This window comes from Hyalella azteca, unplaced genomic scaffold, assembly GCF_000764305.2.
Source record: "Hyalella azteca isolate HAZT.00-mixed unplaced genomic scaffold, Hazt_2.0.2 contig4675, whole genome shotgun sequence".
Taxonomy (NCBI): domain Eukaryota; kingdom Metazoa; phylum Arthropoda; class Malacostraca; order Amphipoda; family Hyalellidae; genus Hyalella; species Hyalella azteca.
In genome coordinates, this window is record NW_025934886.1 from 724,998 (window position 1) to 738,705 (window position 13,708).

The 13,708-nt window shown below is 37.2% G+C and overlaps 1 protein-coding gene across 1 annotated transcript; it reads left to right on the forward strand.

Annotated features, from left to right (window-relative positions):
* The first annotated feature begins 1,449 nt into the window (after positions 1-1,449).
* Positions 1,450-13,014, forward strand: LOC108673783 (negative elongation factor A). Its single transcript, XM_018161652.2, has 12 exons — positions 1,450-1,464; positions 1,826-1,947; positions 2,881-3,025; positions 3,287-3,449; positions 4,675-4,841; positions 5,809-6,178; positions 6,441-6,635; positions 6,906-7,315; positions 7,807-7,875; positions 9,089-9,235; positions 9,647-9,797; positions 10,868-13,014. The coding sequence occupies exons 1-12, from the start codon at positions 1,450-1,452 to the stop codon at positions 11,008-11,010; spliced, it is 2,097 nt and encodes a 698-aa protein (XP_018017141.1). The 3' UTR covers positions 11,011-13,014.
* The last annotated feature ends 694 nt before the right edge of the window (positions 13,015-13,708 follow it).

Below are 13,708 nucleotides of genomic sequence, written 5' to 3' on the forward strand. Positions count from 1 at the left end.
CCTCTCTGCGCCAATCTTGGTGCTCTGAAATGTAACCACTTGGCCACCCTGCCATATAACAATGGCAAAAACAAATGATTGCAAATTCAAACAATTTTCACAAGCAAAACATTATCGTTAGGCCCTAATGAATATGTGTAGGTACCAAGTTTCATAGAGTAAAGTTCATTAGTTTGAGAGATATTCCTTGAACATTGAATTTGAAAATTGGCCATGAACCGGCCGTGAGTCCGGCTGTTAATTTGTGCAAGACGTAAACCCAGGAGAAGTTAAAAAAATATAACTCAGTACTCACTGCAGTGAGTGACAGAGCGCATTTTCTCATCAACAAAAACTTGAGGTCACGGACGGACGGACAGACAGACGGACATGGCGAGCACAATAGTGCATTTTTTCCATAAATGAAAAAATGTGCTAAAAACAGATCTGGGTGAAAAAACCATCGCTGGGAGTCATGTGCTGCATGTGTTGTGTACAAATCGTTAAACAAACGTTTGAACTTCTGACTTTGGACTATCGCCCTCTTCTTCCTTACCACCCCCCAAAATCTTGCCACCGCCCCTAGGGGGGCGATATCGCCCACCTTAGGAACCACTGATATAGTGCAAGATAATGATGAATTATGTTGTTTCTTTTAGTGGTTTGAACCATTTTTGCAAAAATCTAAAATTCAAACAAATTATTTTGTTATTTTGACTTGGTTTATTCATAGGAAATATTCTAATGCTCATTTATGCAATGCTTTTGAAATAAATTAAATGATGTTTATTTATATCTATAAGAGTGATTAAACAACTGCAAATCGATTTATTATCCTTTAAATAAAAATCCTTGCATTGAAACTCTTGGACGATGTATCTACCGCAATATTTGTACACCATTAATCAACATTATCAAGAGCCGAACGTCAACCCGCAACCCAACCGATCGTTGGAAATAACCAACCGATGGCGAACCGATCGTTGGCCGCTAATATGTTGCATTGTTCTACCATTACGACCAATAGAACCTAAATAAACTTTGTTCATCAAAAGGACAAAAAGCTTATATCACACTTCCGTGATAGTACAATAAATTTTGAAATCTTCTCCAGTCATGAGGTTTAAATTCATACTCATAGGTGATCTTGAATTTGTGCATTGCGTTATGCAATTTGTAAAATTATAAATTGTAAATAGGTACAGTACAAACTTTTTCTAATTAATTCTGAAAGTGTAATGTCTATTGAATTCTAATACGAACATTAATTTTAGCATCGTATTTCCGAAATTCAAGTATTGCATTTCTTTTAATTTAAAAATCTTTTACATCAAAAACAAATTTTTTCTTACAGCTCCTATGATGATTGACAATCTCACTCATATAGCTAAAAATTTTGAATTGAATAATTTTGTCATTTCAAAGACTCCATTGATTACAGAACTTTAGTTTTTGCAAGTGTATTCAAGAATGGTTTCTGAAATAGTAGGGACATTTCTATTATCATTCTGAAATAGAGGTGTTATTTCCGTTCTTATATATAACAGGATTAATAAAATACCTATCAAATCCATTCACTGTCATTCAATTTGTGATGTATATATGAATGACAGTTTTACTTTCATTCCTATGATGCTCATTTTTTACCATTTGATGCTCATTTTACCATTTTGAAGTTAATTTGAAAAATACACGTATGTTATATGTAGAAACTTAATTTTGCTTGAAGCTAGGCATTCATAGATCAGATTTTTAAAAGAAATGTACAAAATGTATTTGCTAATTTTTGTTTTCTTAGCTGTTGATTTTCCTTGAATTTCCTATACTCATGGAATTTCATTTGCAGTGGCGAGCTGAGCTGGAAGAAATTATTGAAGTGGCAATTGTTGACAGCGATTCCTGGGTTGCAATGATTGCAGAAATAATCAAAACTTATCCAAGCCTTGGTGCATTAAACTTAGATATCAGGTGAGCATTTTGCAGAATTTTTATCATTAAATTTTGTTAATGAACCCATTTGTACTGAGTCTAGTTTGATATGTTAGTGCTAAGACTGCCTGCAATTACATTTTGTCTATATGGCCTGAGCTTTAATAACATGCCTGAGCTGTAACATCTGTTGTATCAGCTATTTGCAGGTTTTGGAAAGGCTTATTCACGGTCCATAATACTTGCTTATTTGCAAAGAGCAACCACATCCCTGTAACTTTTAAGTGGTAATAATTAGCCAATTTATTAATCAATACCAGAAATTCAAATATATCATATGCAATCAACTGTATCAGATTATTTAAATCATTACCTTTGAGCCTTATCTCCAAATTAACCACAACAATGAAGCAGCATAATCCTCTATAAATTTTCTATGCTTGATTATAGATTTTTTCATTTATATAGTACTTTCTGCAACTCAATATCACCACATGCTTATACTTATTAAGATTACTCTTGTTATTGGTTATTATTCCATAAACTACAAGCTGGCTAACATGCTTCTGACTGGCCAGATGTATTGTTTTTCAAATAACATCATTGCTTTAATGATTAGTATAGAATGACCCACTGTCATTACATTAGACAAGTACCCGAGATACCAAATAGTAGACAAGTAGAGATAACAATATGATGGTATACATCCATAACTTTGGGAGGTTCTCAAAAGAGGCTTTAAATAATTTTGTTAAATTCTGTTACTGATTTATGATGAGGGTTTACCGATTATGTTTTATTCTTGAAAAGGCTTGTGAAATTTCTGTTCTTTTCATGTCCATGGACTTGATGTCAGTAAAATTTTCCTTAAATTCTATCAGGATATTAAATTGAAAAAATATATTTTTCTTTATTTTGATTGTTGTTGTTACAAGTATAATGTTCATTGCACTAAAAAAGTTAATGGAGCAGGGAGCAAGGAGACAATCAGCGTATTGTCCAAGATCTTGCAAGTGAACTACGAAGAGTTGTTAAGAAGCACAATGAAGTTGGCTTACTGCCCATGGAGTGCAGCTACCTCAACAGAAGTGCCTTTCTTGTGGCAGCTCCTCAGCAAGTTTGTCATTCTGCATGTCTTAGTGCAAGCAATAATTTGCATAATCCCAATTGTAATGGATTTAGTTGCTTTCATTGCATATTCATTGCGAGGCAATGTTTATAAGTGTGAGCATGTCAACATTATTGAGCTGGGCATAATTTATTATATAAATATATGATTTCCTGTGATTTTTGGATTTTTTATGAAATCACTTCTTCAGTGGGTGATTCATGCAAGCATATTGTTGATAAGTGGTTTATAAAATGGAATTTGTTGCAGCCTGTCATGATGAAACACTTCAACTTGAAGCGGAAACCTAAAGCTGCTGCCCTGAGAGCAGAGCTGGTGACGCGCTCTAGTGATGCTCAAGCTAATATCAAGAAAAGTCAACTTCCAACTGTACCTGTCAGGTCCAGGGGAATGCCGCGCAATAATGACTCAAGTAAGCTTTAAAAATATTTTTTATGTTAAACTTGGAGTGCTCTTATAATTTAATCTTTTTTGGCAATGTTGGATATTTCTCTAATTTAGAGCCACTTGCCTCCATTTGTTATAGTTTCAAATCAAACTATATCTGTGTCTAACAAAATTCCTATTATTTGGTTAACTTTTTGGATACAACATGAATATTTTTTGATCTGTAATATCTGATTTTATTGCCTTGAGCCTGAAGATAATGCTAGGAAAATGCAATTTATATGAGCAGTAATTATGGAAATGCATGAACTTTTAGTCAGTTATGAAGGTTTAGGTGGAAGTAGAGTATGGAGGATGCCTAATGTGCTAATTCACATCAGTATATAAATGCTACCGTACGGTATCCAACATACAGCACCATGACTTTGATTTTCTTGGCGGATTTTTGTGAGCTTTAAAGCTATTTTACAAAACTTCTCTTTAACTTCACTTCTTGTTGTTTCTGTCTTATAATCGAAATTTAACACTACAAATCTTATAATCAATATTTAACACACTTCTACCTCTCCAATTGATCTGAAATTTTGCACACTTGTGTTTAGTTAGAGAAATGCATGAATTAATTGACAAAATACATACCAGCAATTTTAAAAATTGAAAAAAAAGTTTTAGTAATAAAAAAATAACTGCATAAATTATTTTGTCTATGAATCTTATAATCAATATTTAACGCAATTATATTGTACCTATCCAATCGATCTGAAATTTTGCACACTTGAGTAAAGTTGGAGAAATGCATGAATCAATTGACAGAATGAAGAATTTTGAAGATTTTATTAATTTTATAAACTAAAAAATTTAATTTTTTTAATATTTGAAAATAGAATTAGAAATTCATTGTATGTGTGTAACATCTGAGACACTGGATTCTTTAGAAGTGTTGTCTTTAAAAAGTAATTTTTAAACGCATATTATTTAATGTTCCAATTAAGGCTTAGCTTCCATCTAGATAGCTGAAATATTTCCCATTTAAAGGATTCATATTATTGACCATAGAGTTTGCACAAGACAACATAACTAACATTGCTTCAGCATTGGTAAATGACACTGATATAGGTACCTGAACAATAAACATTCAATCAAAATATGTGCTAATAATGTCTTATTTGTATAATATAATTTCTAAAAGTTCCTATGCATGGTCAATATTTGTAATTGCTAGCTTATTTAAAGTAATATTTTTTTCAAAGTTCCAATGCGTGGCATCCCACGGAGCCTGTCAGGTCCTGGCATGATGAGGAACTCTTCTCTGACGCCACTCTCGGCGAGGCCGTCACGCCCTCCTCTCACAGCGCGCAGGAAAGACGGCGGCATAAAGCTGCTTGACATCAACGAAAGCCCCATTGCCGCCCAGCAGGTGAATGCTTCATCTCAACAATCATAGTGAATATGTCCTCTCAAGGAATCGAAGCGGATGTACTCAGAAATGTCATTGTTATTCTTTGTCAAGATTACCAGTGGTTGGTTATCATGCCAATAATCGTGGAACAATTTTTTGATCACTGGTCAGAATGTGGACAAATTTGCGTTTTGATGCCAATACTTTTGAAATAAGGATACCAAGTTTCACAGTCTAGCCTATCTTTGCGACTTTGACTGTTTCTTATCTTAGCAAAATGCAGCCAAAACCTTGAGATGAGTTTGTTTGGAGAGACGAGAAAGTTTCAACGTTACAGGCTATATTCTTGATCAAATGGCATGTTATAGTGATGTATTTGTGTAACTTGGGTTACTATAATATCAATTTTGATGCCAAATTTAGTTTGAAGTGCAGTGTGTTCCAATTTATAATTTTATCAACTTGGAATGGAATTGCTTTGATCTTAAATATGACAACAATTTGATGACACTCCCTATCGTCATTTTTACATTCATTGTATTACTGCAATTCCTTGTATTTAATTAAAGTAAATTAATAATTAAACCCGTTTTGGTAGATATCTCTTAGCTTTTATCACTACAACTTAGCTCCCTCAATTCTGCAGCCTGATGCTGAGGATTGATCAAGAAACAAGTGCGCGATGATTCAAATAATGAATGATTTTGTAAAGAATTAAATCTTGAACATTAAGGCTCTTTATGTGAAAGCAAGAACATCACCCTCTTTTGTTCTCAATTTTTTTTTAATTTATTGTTATTGATTTAAGAGATTTATTGATGTCTTGGCTCGTACCGAAGACCAAAGCATGAACTAAATTACTTAAGGCTAGAGATGCGTTTCATTGTTACAATTCCTGCGATGTTGAATTCTCTGAATTTTAAATTCTATGAATGTCTGCACTTTACATATCAATGAAAACTTCATGATATTATTTGGTTTTCAGGCAAAGAAAAGAAGAAAATTGCAAGAAGCTGCTGAAAATAAAGCAGCAGAAGCAGAAGCAAAACAACAGAAACTGCAGCAACAACAAGAAGCTGCTGCTGCGAATGCAGCTGCTCAAGCTGCTGCAGCACAACAACAGCAACAGCAGCAACAAGAGTCTTCCACAGATGCGCTCGACAACTCAACAGATGCTTCTGACATGCAGAAATTGACGCCTTTAGAACCGGTAGCTGAGGTACAGGATGATGTTGCTACTCCTGACTATGCAGCTGGCCTTACCCCCTCCCAACCCCCAACCCCTGGGGGACCTCCTGCCCCCCAGGCCACCCCCATTCTCTCCAATGCTGTCGCTACTGCTGCTGCTTTACAAGGTTAGCTATCAAAGTCGGTATGTATTTCTTACTACTTTGTTTAATACGAATTGCAAGAATCTCTTGCTGTTCATTAGGAAAACATTTTCTATTTTTACCAGAAAAATGGTCTGTATGTTCTTAAAATGAATCGTTTCGTATATTGAACCCTCTTTATTTAATCTGCATTACAAGAATCTCGTGTAGTTTTTTAAGAAAACGCTTTTCAATCGTTTTGAAAAAAATGTCTGGTATGTTCTTCAAACGACATTGGTTTTTGCAGTTGGAGGAAGTGTGCAGCTACCAGCCGGCACCATCATATCCCGACAAAGTATCCAGAGTTGTACAGCATCAAGTCCCCCGCAGCCACAGCAGCAGGGGGTCGTAAACTTGCCTGGGCTGGGCACACACCAGCGCATCATCGTCACACAGACGCCGGGTGGAGGGGAACAGAGATTCATCCTCACCGACGCACCAGGTCAATTATACTCATATGTGTGAGGGAATGATGGGTGGACTGGATGTATGGCACACCATTCCCACGCATCAAATGTGAGGGGATGATGGGTGAATTGGAGGTATGACCAAACTGTTAAATGGTCACGTGATGGAGATGGATGAGCTACGTACCGTACCACACTGACCCTATTGTTTGGTTTAATATGATTCATGTATAACCGTTTTAAGTCTATGTTGATGAATGTTATCAATTTAATGTGTACTAAATTCTCGCATTAATGCACTGCAGGTGCTGGAGCAGGCGAGCAAAGAATAGTGCTAAGTGGAGACCAGCGGATAATAATAACCCCAGCAAATGCAGGAGTTGGAGCAGGAGAGCAGCGTATCCTCCTCACCAACCCCAGCACCGGCGTCACCACAGAACAGCGCGTCCTGGTGACGCCTTCTGGTGGAGAACCGCGAATTATTATGGCGCCCGCTGGGACGGGCGGGGAGCCACGTATTATATTGGCAAGCCCTTCTCCAGCAGGAGGAGAACCGCGTATTTTAGTTACTCCTGGCTCTCAAGGCACAATATTACAACAAAGTGCTACTGGACAGACGCTTGTGTATAGAACATTACCGGCAGCTGCCCAGCAAACCTACTCAGAACCTCAGCAGCTCAGCGATAACTCTCAGCCTCAGTATGCAACTCTTCAGGTGTGTATTCATCTTATTTATTGCTAGTATAATAAGATGTTTATCAATGGACTTATATATTATTCATAGTATCAAATTGTATTCTGTTGCAATTAAGTTTGTGGTCCTTTAATTCGATCATTAACTTGAAATTAAAACTATTAAGCCAAGCGAATGGTAAAGACTGCAATAGGCCCACATCATAAGTAGTATAGAATTTGTGAACTCCCATTGATGACCAATCAATCTCCCATGAGATCATGGGAGATCATCTCCCATGATATGAACTGTTTAATTTTTTATAATGCTCAAAGTGGTGTGACTCTAACTCTTCTTTCTCTAATGCATCAAGTTTTTATGCTAAATTTTTTCTGAAAATTTTATTACATTGCACCAGTACTAACTGCTGATGTGCACCAAAGGCGTTCATGCTTGATCGCAAAAATAACAATGGTTATGATACACAAAATTATGATGTTCTCTTGTTGACGATGATAATGTTGACTGTGCAGCCGGTGCAGCCAGAAGTTCTGTACGCCCTCAGCACGGCGGCCGGTGACGGTGGCGTGTCCCAGCAACAGGTTCGTTGCCTCGATTCCTGCCTGCGTGCTCAGTTGCAAACTTTTTCTTAGTTCCTTCAGTATGCTATACTCTCTCAAACTTCTGATTGAACCTGATGGCTCGATAATATCGTAGTAGAACAATATGAATAACAATCATCTAGCTTCACTCTCAAAGATTCCTTGTAAGGTTATCATTAGATCTAATTTCACAACGAATTAGTCAAAATCCTGAAATTCCTAACTTTTGAGTTACTGATAGAAGTTAATAGAAAGATTATCATTAAATCTCCTTAAAGCTTAAACCATGAGTTATGATCGCTAGTCTGACCTGACATCGTTATATTCTTCATTCAATTTTATTTAGTACAATATTCATCACAGATGATGTCATGGCTTTTCACTGACGGAGTAATGGTCAGTTGTGACATTTTCAGTTCATAAACGTTCAATTGTGTAGAAATAATTGTAAGCTACGAATATTTTATACTTTTTAAAACCCCTGGTCACATTCATGTGCTTATTTTAATATTTATAGTGGTTTTAATCACTCAAAAACAAAGTTATCACTCGAGCCTCATTAATACGTTGACTCCGAAGTGGTACATATGCGTACCTACCACGAAATGTATTTCTCCAGGACGAAGTGGTGCATAATTCAGGTTGCCAAAAATCGGCCAAATCCGAGAACAAAAAAGGCCGATAACCCAATATATACTAGTTTATTTGTAGGTTAGTCCAGTATTTAAAATTTAATTTGGAAGTACCCCTATCATAAATTTTAGCCGGCCAACGCAATTGAGAAAAACTAAATCACGGAATTTATCCGGAAAAAATAACCGTCTGGCAACCCTGTTTAAAAACAGTACAAAAAATGAAATAATTGACAAGATGAAGCAATCGTAGTCAACGTGTTAATCAGTCACCAAGATCATGAAGCAGGTCATGGCTGCTTTACTGTCTTGCAGCTTCCTAATTAAAATATTTTACATCAAACTATGTTTTATGGCTTTGAATATGCTGTAATTATCTCTTACTATATTTTATTTATTTATCAAACTTGGCGATGGTTGTTATTCTATCATTCATGTAAGAGAGTTATTCGTGTGTACTGGCGTATTACGTGGGAGTGTTTAACTTCGTCTTTCCTGTCATCCGTCAATTAAATTAAAAAGTTAATTCTTGTATGCTGGCAAGTATCGTGACACTGGGTAACTGTGTGTTTGTATGGCAGGTAATAGCATTAAGCACCCAGCAGCAGGCACCAGCAACTGTGCTACAGCCTGCCGCTACTGCTGTGTCTGCTACCTCAGTGCAGCAGCAGGTGCAGGTGCTCCCCGCTCAGCAGCAGCAGCAACAGAAGAGAAACCTCACTTTAACGGTCAGTTAAATAAATTTCTCACACAGAAATTAAAGAAATCTCACAAAATTAAAATTAAAGAAATCTCACACAGCCTGCTTAGGCTGTGTGCAGAAAATATTTCATTGCTGTTACCATATAGTTACTTTACAATATATGAGTTTAATGAAATAAATGCAAATAATCGTTATTAAGAGCATTAAACCTTAATAGTTATTTTTTTCACTTTTACCGACCGACAAATTTAGAGAAGCTGTATGTACCTAATATGTTCGTCATGCAATGTGCTAAAAATAAAATGTAACTCGACCACACATTTTATTTCAACCACGTTCTTATAACATCCCTCACCTTCTATTACAAGTTGTTGTACCGTACCATGCATTCTTTTTTAAACATGCTGGTTGTTCACTCTCACTTTCGGTTGAGCAGAAAGAGCAGATGTTGGAGGCACAGGAAATGTTCCGCACGAGCAACAAAGTGACGCGCCCTGAGAAGGCCCTCATCCTCGGCTTCATGGCGGGATCTCGGGACAACCCTTGCCCTCATCTTGGCAACATCGTCACCATCAAACTCTCTGAAGGTACTGTCACTAGCAGCGAAAAAATCTCAAGCTCTTGAACTGTATAGTTACTTGAAGGGAAAATGTACTCTAAACTCTCTCTAGGTATAGTCATTTGCAGGGAGTACAGACATTAAGCTCGTTGTAGTAACATGTATTTGCTGAGTAGTGAGGTTTTGTCAGTAAACTTGATGATTTTGTCAAATTTGTGTATTCATAATAGAGTATCTAGTACCTTTCACTGCGTTACTTTTTTACATATTTTTTTCTATTGATTTTTCTCATTTTTTACGCGAACATGCAGGTTGCCTGATTTACTGCTCATAGAACAAGCACTTCACTTTTCTCATCCCATGTAGATGAGAAAAGCCTCGCTGTTGTTGAATAGGTAATCGATTTTACCGCGCATCAGCCTAAAGAAAAGCGCTTTGTCTTCTTCGTGTTTTTGAACAACTTTTATCCTGTTCCCCTGCAGTTTTGTCTATAGAAAATAGCAGTAATAGCTGTGACTTACATTTAGGTTACATTCAGTTGTAGCACTTCACTGTGACACGTAACTTGAAGTGTCTTCATAGTTCTGACGGTGTACAGCTAGAACCGGGGTGACTTTATGAGGTTATGAAACAAAATTGACTATATCAGAGAAAGTTAAAATTAATTTCTTGTCGATAAAATAAATTGGATACTTGTAAAGAGTTTATATACGTGATGTACAAAATTTTATTATTACTCTATACAATACCACGTGTTTATTCTGTTGCATGTTGGTGGTTAGAAAGGAATTCGACTTGAAACATTGTTTCTTCCAAATGGATCCGATCTTGGTTTTCATAAACGGGCATGTTTGCATTTCTTCTCGTTACGTTGAGATGGGCACATTCTTCGTGCTGCATTATTAATGTCGAAGTTTAACGCTCAGATTTCGAGTTGAAGTTTGACGCCCGGATTTGGTGTTGCAGAACCAAAACACTGGTTTGATTTTTACAAATTATTTACAGCCTGACTAAGAATGAAAAATATAGGAGCTATTAATTTACAGAACCCGTTTGCTGGTGTAACATCCTTGTTGAGATGTGAATTTGTATGCGCAGGGGAGGAGACTGTAAACCAGCCCGGAGGAACTTCCATCAACATGCTGGCAGAGACGCATTTCCAGATGAACTACAACACAGGCGAGTGGCGGCGCATCAAGAAGTACCGAACACTGCCTGTTGATCAGCAGGCAGCGCAGTGAGGTGGTTACTCACAGAGGCGGCCACTCAAGGAGGCGGTCGCTCACAGAGGCGGCCGCTCACAGAGGCGGCCACTCACAGCATCGGCGAGTGGCGGCGCCATAAGATATTCCGCCACTAGAAGATCTGATAAGATGGCAGGGTTTAGGATGTGACCTGACGTGTGGATTCGTTCATTGGTTCATGTTGAGTGAACTTTCGAAAGGGAGCGAAGACATGTGCATCTAGCATTTTATACTGTTATCTGATCGCGTCTGCCCTTCCAGATAGTAAGATAAAAGTATATATATTTGCATCATTCCAGTGATGTTGATGGAGAACGTTTCATTTTACTTATATGTGCGTTTTGTAAATTTTTCATCTTAACTCGGTTCTCTTTGTCTCTTAATTCATTTTCATGATACACGATTTATTATATTTGATTCACCATCTACATCTCCTTGATGTAACTTAATACATATGATAGGTAACTTCGTACCTGGTTCTAGCAATGACGTAAATCTGTTGTCGTGATAGTTCTGTCAGCAAAATTTTCAACCCTTTTAAATTTTTATATCTTCGATGTCATGCGTTACTCTTGTTACCAGGATACTCTTCTCATTATCCAGGTTACTCCTCTTGTTACCAGGATACTCTTCTCATTATCCAGGATACTGTTCTCATTATCCAGGTTACTCCTTTTGTTACCAAAGGCAAATGCTTAAACTTTGGTGATCGCTGCAACACGTCATCCAGTCTGACGTGGCATCTTGCAGGTTTATCATTGTCACTACCTCATCATGCATTGGCCTTTACATTTATTGGATAATTAACGCAACATTTCTTCCCTCCCTATTTTTATCATTGTTACCTTCTTTCTTTTATATATTTTTATTGTGTGCAAAAAATAGTTAGGTTGTTTTGCTTCCATACTGAATGTTCTTATAAATGAAGTTTTGCTGCAGGAACCTGAAGGGAACTGTAAAATTTGCTTCCAGTTCACGAACATTTCATATCAGTTTTTTTGTGTTCGCTTGAGCGGGTTTAATGAAAATTAAATGTGTTATTTATCTTACAATATTTTAGTACAAGCTTGTAGTGCGTTAAAGTGCTGAGGTATGATATATGATTTCGAAGTGTGATTAACATCCATCATTAGTCATTCACGATATCATTTTTTGTAAATAACTAATCTCATTTTCGTACATAATTCATTGTTGAAACTCCAACAATCACTAAACTACATTATTGTTTAAAGCCAAGTGCGTATATGTATTGTTCGATGAAATGTTCAAATTCAACACTATGAAGTAATGTTATTTCGTTTCTATGTCTTGAAATAATGTTGCATTTCTGCGTATCTTATAAGTTGGTGTTGAGATGAACTGTGGTGCGTGTTTCTAGAAGACGAACGCAAGTTCGTAACTCCTGGTCCGGAGTGTCCGTTGTAAGATTCAGTACAATGACTTCTTGGTATTCTCTCTTGCCTGACTTGTGTAAACTACAGCTTTATATGTTATACATGTGTGCCTCCTCTTGTCTAGCTCTACTTTGGAGTTACAGTCCACCATTCCTGTCGTCTCCATCACTCTTCCTGTCCATCTTTCAACTGCAGTTTTTATCTTTTACTACTTTATTCTGTGTTCTTCATTTCTGTTGCAGTCCCCCTCCCTTTATCTTTAAGCGCCGCTGCCCGTTAACTGCTTCTACTTCCTGCAGTTGGTCAACTATTTATCACTTTTGTAGCGCAATTTATTTTCCTACCACAATTCAGATTTTGCTATCTCTCAATGCGGGCTCTTTTTAAGTCCAATGTTGGCAGTACGATAACCTTGTATGAAGTGAGTTATAATAATTCAGCACGAATAAAAAGGGCACTTTATTTTCGACAAAGCGATTTGAACTAATTTTGGCTACTATGTTGTACAGATGTGTAATGTTATAAGATAAACCACCAAACCTGACGTGTATGATATCGCTCTTGTTTTGAAATGTAAAACTTGTGCATTAATAATAATAAAACCTGAGAAGAGATTATGTCTTCTAATTCTTTATCTTGGGCACTAATTTAGCTCGATGACTGAAGTGATGACGAAAGTTTTCAAGCTAAGCATGAATCTGACAACCTTCATTAATTTATGACGGATTATGAAATATGTTGCAGGATCCAACTGAAAATCATTTGGTCGTTTCTTTACGCGATAATTGCGTTTCTTACGTTGGTAAAGACGCTTTATTTGCTGCTTTTGTATACGCTTGTTCTTTGTTGATTGTCTGTACGGAGAAAAAAATTCGCACTTGATCCAATCGAGTCTCCCGTCTGGAACCAGCGGCCGTGTGATCATAACGTGGCATGGCAGGGGTCGTATTAACAGCACACGGTGCCGTTCATGTACAAGTAGCGGCTGATTTGTCGTCTGTGATTGATGGACTCGTGATTGGCTGACGAAGTTACGAACTCAGTGATTGGCTGACGAAGTTACGAACTCAGTGATTGGCTGACGAAGTTACGAACTCAGTGATTGGCTGTCGAAGTTAGAAACTCAGTGATTGGCTGACGGAGTCACGAACTCCGTGATTGGCTGACGAAGTCACGAACTCAGTGATTGGCTGACGAAGCCACGAACTCAGTGATTGGCTGACGACGAAGTCACGAACTCAGTGATTGGCTGACGAAGTCACGAACTCAGTGATTGGCTGACGAAGTCACGAACTCAGTGA

Bases quoted from the DNA above. Each gene is read 5' to 3' on its own strand.
- LOC108673783 (XM_018161652.2), top strand. The intron at 3,026-3,286 runs GTTTGTCATTCT...AATTTGTTGCAG, and splicing joins TTGTGGCAGCTCCTCAGCAA to CCTGTCATGATGAAACACTT. The intron at 7,876-9,088 runs GTTCGTTGCCTC...TTTGTATGGCAG, and splicing joins GTGGCGTGTCCCAGCAACAG to GTAATAGCATTAAGCACCCA.